This window comes from Eucyclogobius newberryi, unplaced genomic scaffold (assembly GCF_026437365.1).
Source record: "Eucyclogobius newberryi isolate DKJ021-1_F unplaced genomic scaffold, fEucNew1.0.hap1 SCAF_5, whole genome shotgun sequence".
Lineage (NCBI taxonomy): Eukaryota > Metazoa > Chordata > Actinopteri > Gobiiformes > Gobiidae > Eucyclogobius > Eucyclogobius newberryi.
The window spans coordinates 30,031,461-30,047,404 of record NW_027316167.1 but is presented as its reverse complement, the minus strand read 5'-3'; the positions used below and the strand labels follow the sequence as shown (position 1 = coordinate 30,047,404).

The following is a 15,944-nucleotide window of genomic DNA, read 5'->3' as shown; positions in this document are numbered from 1 at the left end:
ACGCTCCTGTCACTGCCACACCTTAACCATTATTATGTTGTCAATAGTACAAAGTGAAATGGCATATCCACTAAAGTACTTGACCCAATAAGCGCACGGCTGGACATGAAAGCCGGGGAAATGCTCATTGTTCTTCATTGTCAAGTGCTGGCCTCTTCATTGACAGTGTAATATGAGCAGTCTAATTGAGTAGCACAGCCCTGCGCCTTTTCCATTCTGCCACTTCAGAAAGCGAACACGGCTTTCCATTTGAAGTTTTTTCTCTTTTTTTTTACAATTGCCGATTGTTTAAATGTCAAAATATGCAAATTATTCTGACCTAGTTTTTTAAAAAGCACAAAAATCAAACTGGCAAAGATTGAATTTAATCAATGGATGCTGAAGATTCATATGCGGGTGAATAAATTGAGGTGATTTACATTTTACAATTTAGCTATTTTCGTCGCTTCGGGTATATCCATTCTGTGAGCTCTTATTTGTTAGATTTTGTGATTATTTTGGGGGGTATTTATTTTGCACCGTTAAATTGTAATCTGAAGTGTAGCACGGTAGAGCTGGGACATTTTTGCTCGTAAGAATGTGAATTCAATCATTCTCTGACCCTCACTCAACAATGTATTAAACACAGAAGGCTATGAATTACGGAAATAGCTCAACTTTCCTCGTAGTTGTAGAAGGCCGGTGTAAAGAATATAACCCAGACCCAGAGTCAATCTTATTTAGAACCATTTAAATGTGAAATATATTGAAAAGTGAAAAGTTTCATAGTTCAGCAGTGAACATGCCTATTGAGATAAGCAGGTGATGCCATCAGGTCTAAAGTACAGCATCCCCTTTGTATTATTAAAAATTGCATTATTGTCTTGTTCCTGGGTGACTTCTGTGCACTATATCCACATTTTATAAAGTTTGGGGCAATTTTGAGGATTTTATGATCAAAAACTGTTTAAATTTCAAAGGTAATTAATGTCTTGATTATCTATGTATATATATAAAGAACAGACTTCATTTCAGATTAATCTTTATTTTGGGTAATGTATTCTTAGTTTTTTTTTTATTAAATTTGAAGTTTTAATCTTATTTTTAATACACTGTTAGCTGTTTTAGACTTTCTTTAGTGCTCTTTATTTCCACATATCAAATAGATATTTCCTTTTTTATAGTTGAGATACAAAGGGTCTTATCTTTCAAACAAAACAGCCCCTCAAACAAAAAAACAACTACATTTAAAGATTAGATACATTTGATGCCATACTGTGGAACATTCCAGCCAAAGCAATACCATCTCCATGGAAAGAAGCAGACTGATACTCGCCACCAGAAAAGTTATGCCGTACACTGTTGACCAATGCATTTACACTTTTATCCAACATTGTGTTGATTCAATAAAAGAGAGATGGAATAATATTTTGATTGCACTAAAATACTTCTGTCTTTTGAAAACATTATGAATAAAGGAGTAAACTGCAAACCTCCAATTACCTTTTAAAATGGCACTAATCTGGTTTTACAAATGATCTATTCACTAGCAATACTTTTACACCCTTTAAACCACAATATTAACCATACACTGTGAATGAGTCTGTTATCACCGCAATCTCATCATGATTCACAACATGGGCAGTATTTGAAATTCAGGACAAGATGATAATTTGCCATAACGTTATAAATAGACTGAGTACAGCACCAAACTACAGCAACAAAATTGTGTATGAGAACTGAGGGGAGTGCGTTGGTTTGTGTTTATATTTGCTCTTATTCACTCAGTTTGATAGAATAAACGTGATAAGTAGAAAAATTTGTGCAATGTTTTACCCAAAAACATAGTTGCAGCGTACATCATTTGCACAATAATAATATTACACACTTAGATATTCATAGTAAACACAATAAAGGGCTGATTTCCCTAAAGGCCTCCTCCCTTATCTTCCTCATGTGCTATGCTGCTGCCAAGCACACATCACCAACACTAGAGGGCTCCCTCCCTGGACAACACGTCTGGCTGTCATTCACACCGCAGTTTCATGCACTGAGAGCAGCACAGCAGAAAACAAGTTTATACATCCCATGGTTTTGTCTGTTTGAACAGAACTCCTCTTGTTATAATGCTAATCTCATCATTTTTTTAAACACAGAACGATACGATAATTATTCCTATTTCCTTGCATTTATTATTTGGGCATTTGGACACTTTACAAATAATGAAATAAATCAAACAACAAAATGAGTCCCTGATCAGGTGATGCACAAGCCAAAGCTTATTGGCATTGATTTTTTCAAAAAAACAGAATTCACAGCACAATATATGGACATTTATCGGCAAAAATATACCAATTGACACAAAAACACCCTACTTATATACTTTTTTTCTTGTTTTTTTTTTTTTTAATTTAGAATGTATTTAATTTCCTTTTATTTAGAGCTTAATTAGTACTTTGATGTTTCTTTTCATTTTGTGTTACTTATTTCTCCTTGATTTTTACACATTATATGTTCATGTTAATTACTGTCCATTTGATAGTTTGATCAAATAGCTTCTTATGACCACATTTACGTTACATTTGTGTTGGTGGCTCTTTCTTGATGCACCACTTCCTTTGTAACACATTGATATCATATAATGTTACAGTCAGACTTAACCAATATAACGTAACTCAACACGCTACTAAAAGCGGAGGAGTTTAGTGCTCAAACCTGCTCTAAGATCCAACCTTTTTTTAGACGCTGGATTTCAGCATTAGTGCCCAACTGTTCCTCCCTCAACCCATCTCAAATAACGTGCGCGCGTAAAGCAAACGCGTCGCGGTCGTGTCCATTTACTTCATTTAACTAATACGCCTCAACACAAGTGATGGTCAAACGCGCGCCGCGAGGACGCACGCCGCGAGGACGCACGCCGTAATCACCCATCTGCACCCCTCGTTTTACGCAGCCACACCGTATGCATCCCCCGTTCCTTATCCGTCTCCAACTACCGTCTGCAACCCGAGACGTGCCACCTCTGCGCGTCCACGGCAGCCGGGCACGCGTTCATTTGCGCGCCTGTTGACCCGGCTCCTCATCAATCCAATGAGCGCAGCGGAGGGGAGGCTCTCTGTTCGCCGCCGCGCGTCTGTCTTCCATCCCCTGCTCACTTTTCCAGTCGGCCAGCGAGCGAGCCTGTCGGAGCTCCTATAACACTCAAGCAACAACAACAAAAAAAGAAAAAAAAGAACTGCCTTGCACGCTGACAACAGACGGCTGTACGCTTCCCTCGCGTTGGAAAAAGGATTTCTACTACCTCCACTCCACATTTCTCCCCAGCGCGTCGAACGATACGCACCGGAGTTTTTTGGCTTTACACGTTTCACAAGGGGAATTATGCACCACCGCGGAAGGAAGGATGCGGGTCCTGTCGTAGTAAGTAAAGCTAATTGTACTATTTTCTAACAGGTACCGCCGCGGTTTGCTCGTGTCAAGGTTTATTTTATTTTTTTAAAGACGATTTTACGTGGTTTTTGGTCCCCACACGCTTGTGCACTGCAACGTGTGCAACTTGGGCTCTGTCGTTCCCCACGACTCATTTAAGGACAAGTCAACAATAAAATCCACACATTTAATATTGGCACTCGCTTCTTTTTCCAACTTAAACTGCCACCTGTCTTGATGAATGAAGACATTATGTACTCTAGACAAGAAACTTCAGAGCGCAAGAGGAGATTGGATGGGAACGGAGCACCTTATCCTTCCGCGGCAGAATAATGCTCGCGTATACAAGGCTGCTTCAAGACATCCACTAAACTGATTTATTGGCAGTTGGGCAGGCAGCGGTCTCTCGGCTCTTGCTCTGCGGACAAGCACGTCTAGTACCCCGGACAGCTCCTCCAACGCCCGACGCTTTCTCTCTCACGTTCCGGCTGCGTCTGGAGCTGTCCCCTTTCCCCGTGGTGCTGAAATTGTCAGCCCAGTCACGCGTCATCGTAGACACGATTATTTTATCAAAGGCACAAAAAGTCTAAATGGGAATTGGTATTTATGCTCGTTTTGGGCAATTTTGGGCAGCGTATTTAACATTTAATAGTCTTTCACCAACAAAATTATTGCATTTTGTGTCAATTTCTAAGTATGAGAAAAGAGACTTAACTTTAGAATTTATGGTAGAAAAAGTTTACTGGGCAATGTTTTACAAATCAAGATGTTTCGACTTCCATCCGAAAGTCAATCTGGACAAATCTGGATGAATGAGGGATTTTTGTTACAAATCACAGGTAAAAATGTGAAGAAATGGCAACATTAAATTCTTAATTTCACAGTTTTTCAAGTTAACATAAAAAATAAATACAAAATTCTACCCACCAAACATTTAAATCACAAATAAGAGCTAATACCAAATTCCCGACATCTCAACTCTGCGTTTTAACAATCTCAGGTTTACAGTAAAGCCCCAGGCTCCTTGTAACTTTTCCCCCCCGAAACATCTGTCCATCCTTATCACATAGCAGCAGTTCCGACACGATATTACAGTGCGTTGGAAGCGATTAAACATGCCTTCAAACGCCAGTACAATTTATCAGCTGTCATAATCACCAAAATCATCATCGTTGCTGGATTACGTTGGTATCAATCGGCTCCAGCGCTGTTGACATCGTGGGACTCACCTGCAGCAAACCGCTCTATCTGCAACCTGCCACTGTTCTGCATGTCTAAGGATTTTTAATGGAAAACACAAGCCCTGGAGGACAATTTACCCCGGCTTGTATTGACATAGCATTAATCATAAGAAATGTGTAATTTTTCATAAAAATCTTTCCTGGATAATCCCTATGAACAAGAGATTAAAGCCAGGCTTTCTGATAGAGAATTGGATACAGCCGAGCAAGTCATTTGTTTGCAGTAATATGGAAACAAGATAGGGTCAGCGGTGTTACGGAAACATCGTTTGTAATAATCAAGTGGCATATTGACATCTCGTTCTAAAATAAGAAAAATGAGTGGATTTGCTTATTGCTTTATAATGCCATTCGTCACATGGCAAGGCATAGCATGTAACACCGCAAAATTGGACAAAATATAAATTGTCGTCAATAATGATTGGCTTGTACAAAAGTTAGGCACGAATTGCACATGTTTGTTTTTTAGCTTTTTGAAAAGTGACTTATGTAATATAATTCTGACAGGGATTACAGAGACAGACTTATGTTTTATAACTAAAAGTTTTAGAAATTAATCTTCATTCTTGAAGCGACTCAAATAAGATTCCATTGCATTCCCCCCTTTTTTTTGAGCGTGTTCTTGGCTGCCCAGAGTGATTTGCTGTATTGTTTATTTGGCACTGCTTCCCCATCCGTCTCTCTCCCCAACCTCTTGACATTTCTTTCCTGGTAAAAAATAATAATAAAATCCCACTAACAAAGTTTTGACTGTTCCCATTTCAGATCTTCCAATTCAGAATACAACCAAATGGACGCCGCTGAGCTGGGGCACCTCACCCTCTCTCCTCCTTACCCAATGCTACGGGCGCACGTCGAGCCATGCGAGTGACCTTTATCACGCCATGAATGCGCCGAGTTTCAAAGAGGACACAAGTAACCTTTCCTTGTTATCTAAGAAGGAGCTGTTGATCTGAAAAGACGCATCGAGGGAGGGAGGAGATAGCGGACAGCAGGAGGGAACGGGGGTCAAACCAGCGAGAGATCAACAAATAAACAAAGAGACCAAACAAATGGCCGCCAGGATGCCAAAGCGGTCCGGGGAGATGTTTACGGATCTTTTGGTGGCGCTGCTGCTGCTGCTGTTTTGGATTACTTGTGCGTCAAGCAGTCCAATCGCCAGCTACTCCAGAGGCGTGCAGACTGGTGGTTCAGCAGCGGGGCCCGTGGTGGCGAGCGGTCCTGGAAGCAAAGGACAAAGATTACTGAGCCGCGCCAAGAGAGGATGGGTTTGGAATCAAATGTTTGTGCTGGAGGAATTCTCTGGACCCGATCCAATCCTGGTTGGCAGGGTGAGTGCACTGTGATTGTCAGTGTTATGTTAAGCTCGCTTATCATGTGGAAACATTTATTTGGAGCTATTTGAATGCTCCCTCAAGTTTGTATGTATTTATTTATTTTTATAGTCTTGCTGCTTACTTGGCTGTTGGGTAGAAGGAGGGTTTGGGATGTGAAGGACGTGGAGAGGTAGGGGGCAATAGAGAGGCATAAAGCTCCAGAGTGGTAACAAAGCAAACAGCATTCTTAATTGACAAATAGTAGGACATATTCACAGCTTTTACAGTTACTACTTTACAGTAACATGTACAATTTATATTTTTAATGTATATTCTGTCAACATTTATTTTTTATTGTTATGTTTTCATTTTTGTTCATTATAGCGCTGAGGTTTGTGCCAATACAAGATTTCAAATTCGATTTTTCTACAAAGGAAAAGGCGATTTTAATACCACAGTGACAATAAATTCTGATGAGTATCCAGTTTAAATGCTAGTTTAATCATTGCTTGGTATCTAATAGTATTATTATTTATTTATGTTTTAACTTTTATATAATATAACAAAACAAAACAGATAAAATGACATAGAAGAAATGTACAAACATAGAAAGCACAAGACATCTGGCGTGTTTGTCCCATTTAGTCCAAAGTCTTGTCAAATGCATAATCATTTAGACCTATTTGCTGTTAATTTTGTGCAGTTATTAATAATGACTATAAAACATTTCTGAATGTGCTGTTTCACCTTGTTACTTGATCCAAATGAAAAATATTCTGTACATTTCTTTCTCATTTTCTTTGACAACAGACACATAATTGTCACTCTTTGCTGTGGCTTTAGTTCGTTCCATTTGAAATGAGCCTCGCTGTGGTCTTCATCCCGCTGCTAGGGGCCACCTGCTCCCTGGCTCTGTTCACACGTTTCAGGGACTTTTCAATGGAAGAAAAGGCAAGTGGCCAGTGCGACGAGCAGCCTGTTTACTGCTCCGTGCGGTTGCTAACCTGGGGAGAGTCAACCTGGCAACCTGGCTCCTCCCACACCTTGCACTGCACTGCTCCTGTGCAGTGTATATGATGAAATGTTCAACGTGTACTAAAAAGTTTATTTTTTTGGTGGAATACTGGATTTCTGTTCATATTTGTTATATTTTTCTCCCAAACTGGTAGTGGAAAAAGTCTTATATTATCTATTGATGATGCCCCAAATTTGCAAAATTTTTTAGCATACACATATTTTCTTTTTTCTGGCCATGGTATTAAATCATTCACATGCATGTATTTTTTACAACATATTTTATTATTTTACATTTTAAAGTACCACTTGCTGTGAAAACATAGCATATTCCTTCAAAAACATTTCTGTTCATATTAATTTTCTTTATCACCACAACTACCAGTGTAAAATATGTTAGGAGTCAAGTTTCCTTTTGGTTTATCCATTTTGGTGATGCCCATAAAACATAACATCTGCGTTCTAGTGATCAATAATATATAATATCCACATATTTTTTAGCATGAATGTTTTTGTATTATTCAGATGTTCTTATTTTTGGTTGTGGCATCAAATCAGTCACAAGTGTTGAACTTGTTTTTATTGAATTGTGCATTCATGGTGTACTTTCTGTGAAAACATAGCCAGCATTTAATCATATTTCTTCAAAAACCTCGAAATCCAATCCATTCCACAACATTTATTCATGTGTGGCTTAGTGAATGCAGTGTCGAGATAGAATAGATGGTCCTTCCTTTTTTCTTTTTTCTTCTTGTTGATTCTTCAATGCCAAACTTTGTCATATGCCAGCATCAATTAAACATTTTGCCACCGTCCGGGATTAGCACCTGTGTTTGCTAAATACCGACACAAAAATGTTGTTAAGTGATGCATTAATTTTTCAAGCGAGTCAATTAGTCCGCCTCTGCTGGATCCGACAGCGACTGCTCATCAAAAGGATCAAGTCAAACGGAGTCTTTGCGCTGGCCAGGCTTAAGCTCTATGCAAAAATGATGGTGCTGTAGAGAAATGGAATTCTAAATTGCTCATGTACATTTAATGGCAATACAGTTAGAGGCGGTTTCAGAGAAGCGAGGGGAACAGATAAAGGTTTTTTGGGGGGAATTCTTAACAAGTATTATGGTACAGTCTAGAGGTATGGTACAGTCTAGAGAGGTATGGTACAGTCTAGAGAGGTATGGTACAGTCTAGAGGTATGGTGCAGTCTAGAGGTATAGTACAGTCTAGATGTATGGTACAGTCTAGAGGTATGGTACAGTTTAGAGAGGTATGGTACAGTCTACAGAGGTATGGTACAGTCTAGAGGTATGGTACAGTCTAGAGGTATGGTACAGTCTAGAGGTATAGTACAGTCTAGATGTATGGTAGAGTCTAGAGGTATGGTACAGTCTAGAGAGGTATAGTACAGTCTAGAGAGGTATGGTACAGTCTAGATGTATGGTACAGTCTAGAGGTATGGTACAGTCTAGAGGTATATTACAGTCTAGAGGTATGGTACAGTCTAGATGTATGGTACAGTCTAGAGAGGTATAGTACAGTCTAGAGGTATGGTACAGTCTAGAGGTATGGTACAGTCTAGAGAGGTATGGTACAGTCTAGAGAGGTATAGTACAGTCTAGAGGTATGCTACAGTCTAGAGGTATGGTACAGTCTAGAGTTATGGTACAGTCTAGAGAGGTATGGTACAGTCTAGAGAGGTATAGTACAGTCTAGAGGTATAGTACAGTCTAGAGGTATGGTACAGTCTAGAGGTATGGTACAGTCTAGAGAGGTATGGTACAGTCTAGAGAGGTATAGTACAGTCTAGAGGTATGCTACAGTCTAGAGGTATGGTACAGTCTAGAGTTATGGTACAGTCTAGAGGTATGGTACAGTCTAGAGGTATGGTACAGTCTAGAGGTATAGTACAGTCTAGAGGCAAGGTACAGTCTAGAGGTATGGTGCAGTCTAGAGTTATGGTACAGTCTAGAGGTATATTACAGTCTAGAGGTATGGTACAGTCTAGATGTATGGTACAGTCTAGAGAGGTATAGTACAGTCTAGAGGTATGGTACAGTCTAGAAAGGTATAGTACAGTCTAGAGGTATAGTACAGTCTAGAGGTATGGTACAGTCTAGAGGTATGGTGCAGTCTAGAGTTATGGTACAATCTAGAGGTATATTACAGTCTAGAGGTATGGTACAGTCTAGAGGTATGGTACAGTCTAGAGAGGTATAGTACAGTCTAGAGGTATGGTACAGTCTAGAGGTATAGTACAGTCTAGAGGTATGGTACAGTCTAGATGTATGGTGCAGTCTAGAGGTATGGTACAGTCTAGAGAGGTATATTACAGTCTAGAGGTATGGTACAGTCTAGAGAGGTATGGTACAGTCTAGAGAGGTATAGTACAGTCTAGAGGTATGGTACAGTCTAGAGGTATAGTACAGTCTAGATGTATGGTACAGTCTAGATGTATGGTACAGTCTAGAGTTATGGTACAGTCTAGAGGTATATTACAGTCTAGAGGTATGGTACAGTCTAGAGGTATGGTACAGTCTAGAGAGGTATAGTACAGTCTAGAGGTATGGTACAGTCTAGATGTATGGTACAGTCTAGAGTTATGGTACAGTCTAGAGGTATATTACAGTCTAGAGGTATGGTACAGTCTAGAGGTATGGTACAGTCTAGAGAGGTATAGTACAGTCTAGAGGTATGGTACAGTCTAGAGGTATGGTACAGTCTAGAGGTATAGTACAGTCTAGAGGTATGGTACAGTCTAGAGGTATGGTGCAGTCTAGAGTTATGGTACAGTCTAGAGGTATATTACAGTCTAGAGAGGTATGGTACAGTCTAGATGTATGGTACAGTCTAGAGAGGTATAGTACAGTCTAGAGGTATGGTACAGTCTAGAGAGGTATAGTACAGTCTAGAGGTATGGTACAGTCTAGAGGTATAGTACAGTCTAGAGGTATGGTACAGTCTAGAGGTATGGTGCATTCTAGAGTTATGGTACAGTCTAGAGGTATATTACAGTCTAGAGAGGTATGGTACAGTCTAGATGTATGGTACAGTCTAGAGAGGTATAGTACAGTCTAGAGGTATAGTACAGTCCAGAGGTATGGTACAGTCTAGAGAGGTATGGTACAGTCTAGAGAGGTATGGTGCAGTCTAGAGAGGTATGGTGCAGTCTAGAGGTATGGTACAGTCTAGAGAGGTATGGTACAGTCTAGAGAGGTATGGTACAGTCTAGAGGTATCGTACAGTCTAGAGAGGTATGGTGCAGTCTAGAGGTATGGTACAGTCTAGAGGTATGGTACAGTCTAGAGAGGTATGGTGCAGTCTAGAGGTATGGTACAGTCTAGAGAGGTATGGTGCAGTCTAGAGGTATGGTACAGTCTAGAGAGGTATGGTACAGTCTAGAGGTATGGTACAGTCTAGAGAGGTATGGTGCAGTCTAGAGGTATGGTACAGTCTAGAGGTATGGTACTGTCTAGAGAGGTATGGTGCAGTCTAGAGGTATGGTACTGTCTAGAGAGGTATGGTGCAGTCTAGAGGTAAGGTACAGTCTTGAGGTATATTTTTGAGTTTCCAGACAACAATAGTCAGACAATGTGGTGTTAATCCAACAGAAATGTGTTTAAAAATGTTTTAAAATTCATTGAGGTTTCATCATCAGAAAACTGTGACAAAATGTAAAATCAATCACTCACAATTAAATTCTTGATCAACTAAATCACATGCTTTACCGATCGATTAGTCAAATAAAAAGGGCAAAATATTTCTTTAAGTGTCTCTGTGTCTGACCCAAACTGCAGACTTGAGTTCATGCAAAAAAAGGAAAAATCAGGTTAGGATTCACTGTCAAATCCTAAACTAACTCTCTCCATATCTTCTCCTTTCTGCTGTTGTCCCATGTAAATCCTTATAATTGAAATAAAGTAATTAGTTGACTCGTACAAAATTTGGTCAACTAAGACACCATCGAACAATTGATCGACTAAAGACACACAGCTCTACAAATAATATCACGTTATGCACTTATGTTTTAGCATTTTTTATTATCCTTAATTATTGTTTTACCTGGAATGTCCAACAGTATGCAATTAAGATGTGAGATTGAAGAATTTTAGAGCATTTATCCTTCAACTAGATCATCGTAAAGTCCAAACCTAATCTTAAATCTTTGCCATGGCAAAAAAAACAACAACAAAATAACACGACCCGTGCCTGGGCTGTGGACATTTAGTCGTTTAGTCGATTAATCGGTCGACAGTGCCTTGGTTGAGCAAAATTTGCATTAGTCCGCACATTTTTTAGGTAGATTTTAAAATGATTTATCTCCACAACAGCCGAAAGAAGAAGGAAATTGAGATTTTGGTGTGAATTGTGAGTTTAATCCGCACATTTGCTGACAAACACACTTTTCACAAGGTGTTTTTTTATCGTACACATATTTACAACCGCACAATCTCTAATCTCTTGGTCTCATCAGTGCATGTACGGACGCATGGTCAAATCATCAGTATACTTACTGAAATCTTTTCGAGATCTTTTGCCCCTTTCAGTAGTCTAATCAAAGCACAGAGCCCATCATTGGTCGACCAGGAATTTCTTCCCACAGCCCTCGTAAATTCCGGTCGTTTTTAGCCTGATGGACTATTGCCCACTGCCAGGATATAAACAACTATGAAGCATCTTCTAAACACTTGGCACTGACCACTCTATCCTCTCCGCGCTGTAAGCTTGAAAGATCCGCTCGCTCGTCAGCGGTGGACGGCATTTCCGTGTCTTGAAGGATGCTTTCCCCCTCTCAAGGCTTCCGTAAAGCGCTTGGCAACAAACCCAGCCGCCGTAGCAGGTTAGTCATAGGTGTAAAGCATCATCATTATAGCTGAAGGACAGATCGGGGAGAGCGGGGCGGCGGCGGCGGAGAGGAGGCGGAGAGGGGGGGGGGGGGGGGAAGAGAGGACGCTCTGCCTTTTTGCTAAGCGATGGTGATGGGTGGCGCTCACATCAAGGTTAAGTGCTCATGAGTATGCCTGGCAGAGCTAAGATAAGTCCGGGCGGAGATGGCATTGTGTTGGTTTTAAGACGATAAATCTCCTCTATTCTTCGCCACTTTAATATCATTTCTTCCTTTCTCCCCGGTAGTTCTCACGCCTAATTAAAAAAAAAAATTAAGCTAAGGCGAGTGGGAGGTGCGATTCAAACGGGTCACAACGGAACGCTGTGTATTTTGCAGAATGTCGAGGCGTCCTGGGTGTTTGGGTTGCGGGCCGACTGTCAAAGCATCGCCTCGGCCAAGACTGGAGTCGGTCCATGTTGGATATTTTGGGTCTAATTAAACGTGTAATCCCTGATATTCCTCCACATTGTGTTGTCCCCCATCACCCGACGTCACCCAGTCATGTGTTTATATTAGGAAGTGGGTTGGTGTGCTGTGTTGGCAGCGGTTAAATAATAATAAGAACCAAAAATATCATTAACACAATTTCATGATTTTGTTTTTGGCATCTGTGTTGACTAAAACAAAGGATGTTCCACATAATCTATTACAATGATAATTCTGCTTTGCTTTTGATTGGATTTTAAATAACTTTCTTATTATTATTATTTTATTTTTGTTTTTTACTTCAGCCCAAACCCTTTCAGTCTGTAAAATACTGTAATGAATTGTTCTTGTTTTTTCCTTTTGACCAAAGAGATAAACTACACTAACTAACTAAACTACACTTTAACTGGGATTTCAACTGGTCAAAGTTAATTTAGTTTTGTTAGTTTTGTTACTGTTGACATAAACCTGGCAAATCCATAATCGTGACAATCCAGAACACATTACAAACGTAAGAACTAAACAATAATAATTGTGACAATTGTAGTCAGGATTTTTCAGTTCAGTCTGTACTCCTAAAAAGTAAAATGGAAAGTCACAATATTCAGAATGTTTACGATCCAATAAACAAGTGAATTAAAGTTAATTTTCAAAGTTGTTTGGTTCATCCAACATTCATGGAGAATCGTAAAACTGTTGTTTCTGTCATAATCGTAACACTAACTTTTAATGTTGTGATATCTCTAATGGTGTTTGAATGCCTTTATTGTAGAGTTAGAACATTGTATTATATTATGGCTGGACTAAAGCAAATTACTTGCATACATTGGCCTTGACTGTTGAGCAACTACTTTTAATCAAACGTCTATGAATCAAAATTGCAAAATTAAATATTTGTTACAACAATAGTGACTTATTACATTAACCACTTTAGCTTTATAATCCTTTATGTTTATGTTTATGATGGAATTAAGCCCAAATGTATTTTTCTTCTGTACAGCAGTGACATTAGTTTTCCCTCTAACCAGAAAGTTTCAGGTTCACTTCAACTATCAACAATATTCAACCATCACATCATGTAAGAATGGCAGCCATGTTTTTGTCAATCAGGCTCAGGGCAGCTCTGCCAACTCTGAAAGATGGAAGAACAAAGACAATATGACGACTAACAGAGATATTTGTAATAGTGGAAGAAGAAGTACTAATAGTAACAAAAAGAGGACGCGTGTTGGACATTTCATCGTTCTTTCCTTTTCTTCCTCGACACCACCTTGAGTCACCGCGCTACGTTTTCTTCAGTCAGGGGCCCGACCTGCCGTACCTGCTAAACCCAAACCGGGAAGACAGCTGTGAAGGCTTATTGCTCGCCTGTAGTTTCACGGCCAGACATTTTTTTGAAAGGGGATTTTAGGATTACTCATCACGAGCCAGGAATGTTTCCGAAATCACCGACTATTAGCACAGGAAATGTGGGCAAATGGAGTGTGACGGTGGATGCCCGTGGAACCGTGGAGGCAGGTTCGTGTGTCGTTTAGCAGGTTAAGGCTCTCGTGACGACCGATAGCAGTGGGTAATGTTAGGAAAAGCAGCTCTTGATTTAATCTCGTGCCAAATTAGAGGAGGGAGAGGAGAATGGCTTTGGAGTGATTCGGCGGTACAAAGCGCAGATGTTGTAGCTGGCGTGGGATCGGGAACACGGATGTAGGTGAGAAACACTAAAGATGTACGTACAAATACTTCAATGTGCTAGAAAACAAAGGGTGTAGAAGACGTTTATGAAGACGTCTTGTTGTGGAAACAGTGGTTTAATCCAAAACTTTACCCACAGTACTCAATTAGTGGGCGCAGTACGAACATTTGCATGGAGAGTTGTTTTAGCACTAGAAACACTTGATTAGATTTGGGTTCAGAGTGACATTTGAAGGCCGTTTTGGGGCGACCAGCTCGTTGGGGTTTGTTTGAAGAACTGACAAGTAGAAAAGAGGGAAGTCCAAGAGCGGAGGAAGTGAGAGGGCGGGATTAATAGGATACGGACAGGAAGAGGCCTGTTCCCGAACTGAAACCCGGGGTTCCTAATATTCACACTGCAAAAGAAGGATATTGAAGCTCTCACTAACCCTTTGGCACGTTGTTAATATCCCTATGTATTCATTTTATTCGTGCACAGCTCCATAGAAGAGCTTTTCTCAGACGGCGAAGGGAAACTGCAGTGGTCCACCCAAGCGCAGCCAAGAGAGCGCTGCTTTTGGCTCGTACTTCCTTGTTGAAAAGAAGTAGTTGAAAATACTCTCTACTGTCACAAATTCCTGCTTTTACAATATACTCTTTGGTGGAAAACAGTAAATGCATCTTCAACGTGAAAGACCAGGTGAGGGCAGCAAAGAGCAGTTCATTTGTATGTTTTGTCAAATAAGAAGACCGTTTTATTCAAATATTTTAGGGGAAATGGGAGCACACTGGTGGTGGAACGCTTGTTAATTGGTCAGCGCTCCGTCGGGTTCTTGAGTAGGAGGAGTCAGGAAAAGACAGAGGCGGATACAATTTCATATACGACACAAAACATTACGACGACAATACATTTTATGAGCTTAAATTAAGTTTTATCAACGCTTCTCCTAGAAACACAGCAACAATCACATCCTGCCTTAGATTTTCCCCCCATCGCCATCGAGCGATGACACCACTTCATGATGCATTCCCTTTGCATTCTTCCATACGCCGCGACCCTTTTAAATTATTCAAACGTACAAAAGGAACAACTCATTAAAGCGTGCATTGCCTAAGAACAAAAGACAAACATCGGACAAAATGCTGAGTTGGCGCCAAAGCGCGTTGTCTGTTTGTGTTTCCTTTTTTACAGATTGATGGCCTTCTGGCGTAACAATATCCCACTGTCTCACATGCGACTCTTCCTCTCCCAATAGGCCCGTCACTTATTGCATACAGACTGTGGATTCTTAATGACGGGCCCCTTGGTTGCCTGAAAGCTAGCGCCGATATGCTAAATTGTCTTATTCCCCCAACCCATTGTCCAAAGTCTTTCATCCAACCGCTGCATTGTATATATTTTCACGACACAAAGAGAATTGATAATCCCGACATTAATATTCATCAATCTCGGGCTGTAGCGGAAGAATGCACAGAGTGAGACGGGTACAAGAAAGGGGAGAAAAAAGACGTTTGATTATTGATTCAGCAACAAGAGAGAGAGAGATCCGTACTATTTTGTCTTTTAAATGATTACTTTACCCCCTCAAAGTCAAAATAATAATAACACATTATGTTTGTGTAGCACTTTTATGGTTTCTCAAAGACTCTTCATTCACTTCAAACTGAATGATTGTAAGCTACTACCACTGACCACTGACCACTGACCACCACCAACCATTCACTCTTTAACCTGTTCCATACTAGGCAAAGTGTCTTGCCTAAGAGCACAAAGATTAAAGGTACACCATGCTACTTTTCTGGTGAACGGCTCGCCACCTTATCTGCATTATGCCATTAAACTTATGTATCTAGCATTTATCCCAAGACAGGTGTTTTTGATAATGCGGGCGTGGTCTCCTCATCGCAGATATGACTTGTATTTGAATCTGTTTGTGACTTCTGTTTGAGACATATACATTTCATTTTTTAAGAACGTGACAAACC

At 40.2% G+C, this 15,944-nt stretch overlaps 1 protein-coding gene across 2 annotated transcripts in view; it reads left to right on the top strand.

Moving 5' to 3' along the window:
- The first annotated feature begins 2,951 nt into the window (after positions 1-2,951).
- The window catches only part of cdh8 (cadherin 8), a 163,338-nt gene continuing 150,345 nt past the window's right edge, over positions 2,952-15,944 (top strand). For both annotated transcript variants that reach the window (XM_072464741.1, XM_072464740.1), the window contains exons 1-2: positions 2,952-3,399; positions 5,415-5,980. In XM_072464741.1, the coding sequence (XP_072320842.1) occupies positions 5,702-5,980 (279 nt within the window). In that variant the 5' untranslated portion in view covers positions 2,952-3,399; positions 5,415-5,701. The remainder of the gene's footprint in view (positions 3,400-5,414; positions 5,981-15,944) is intronic.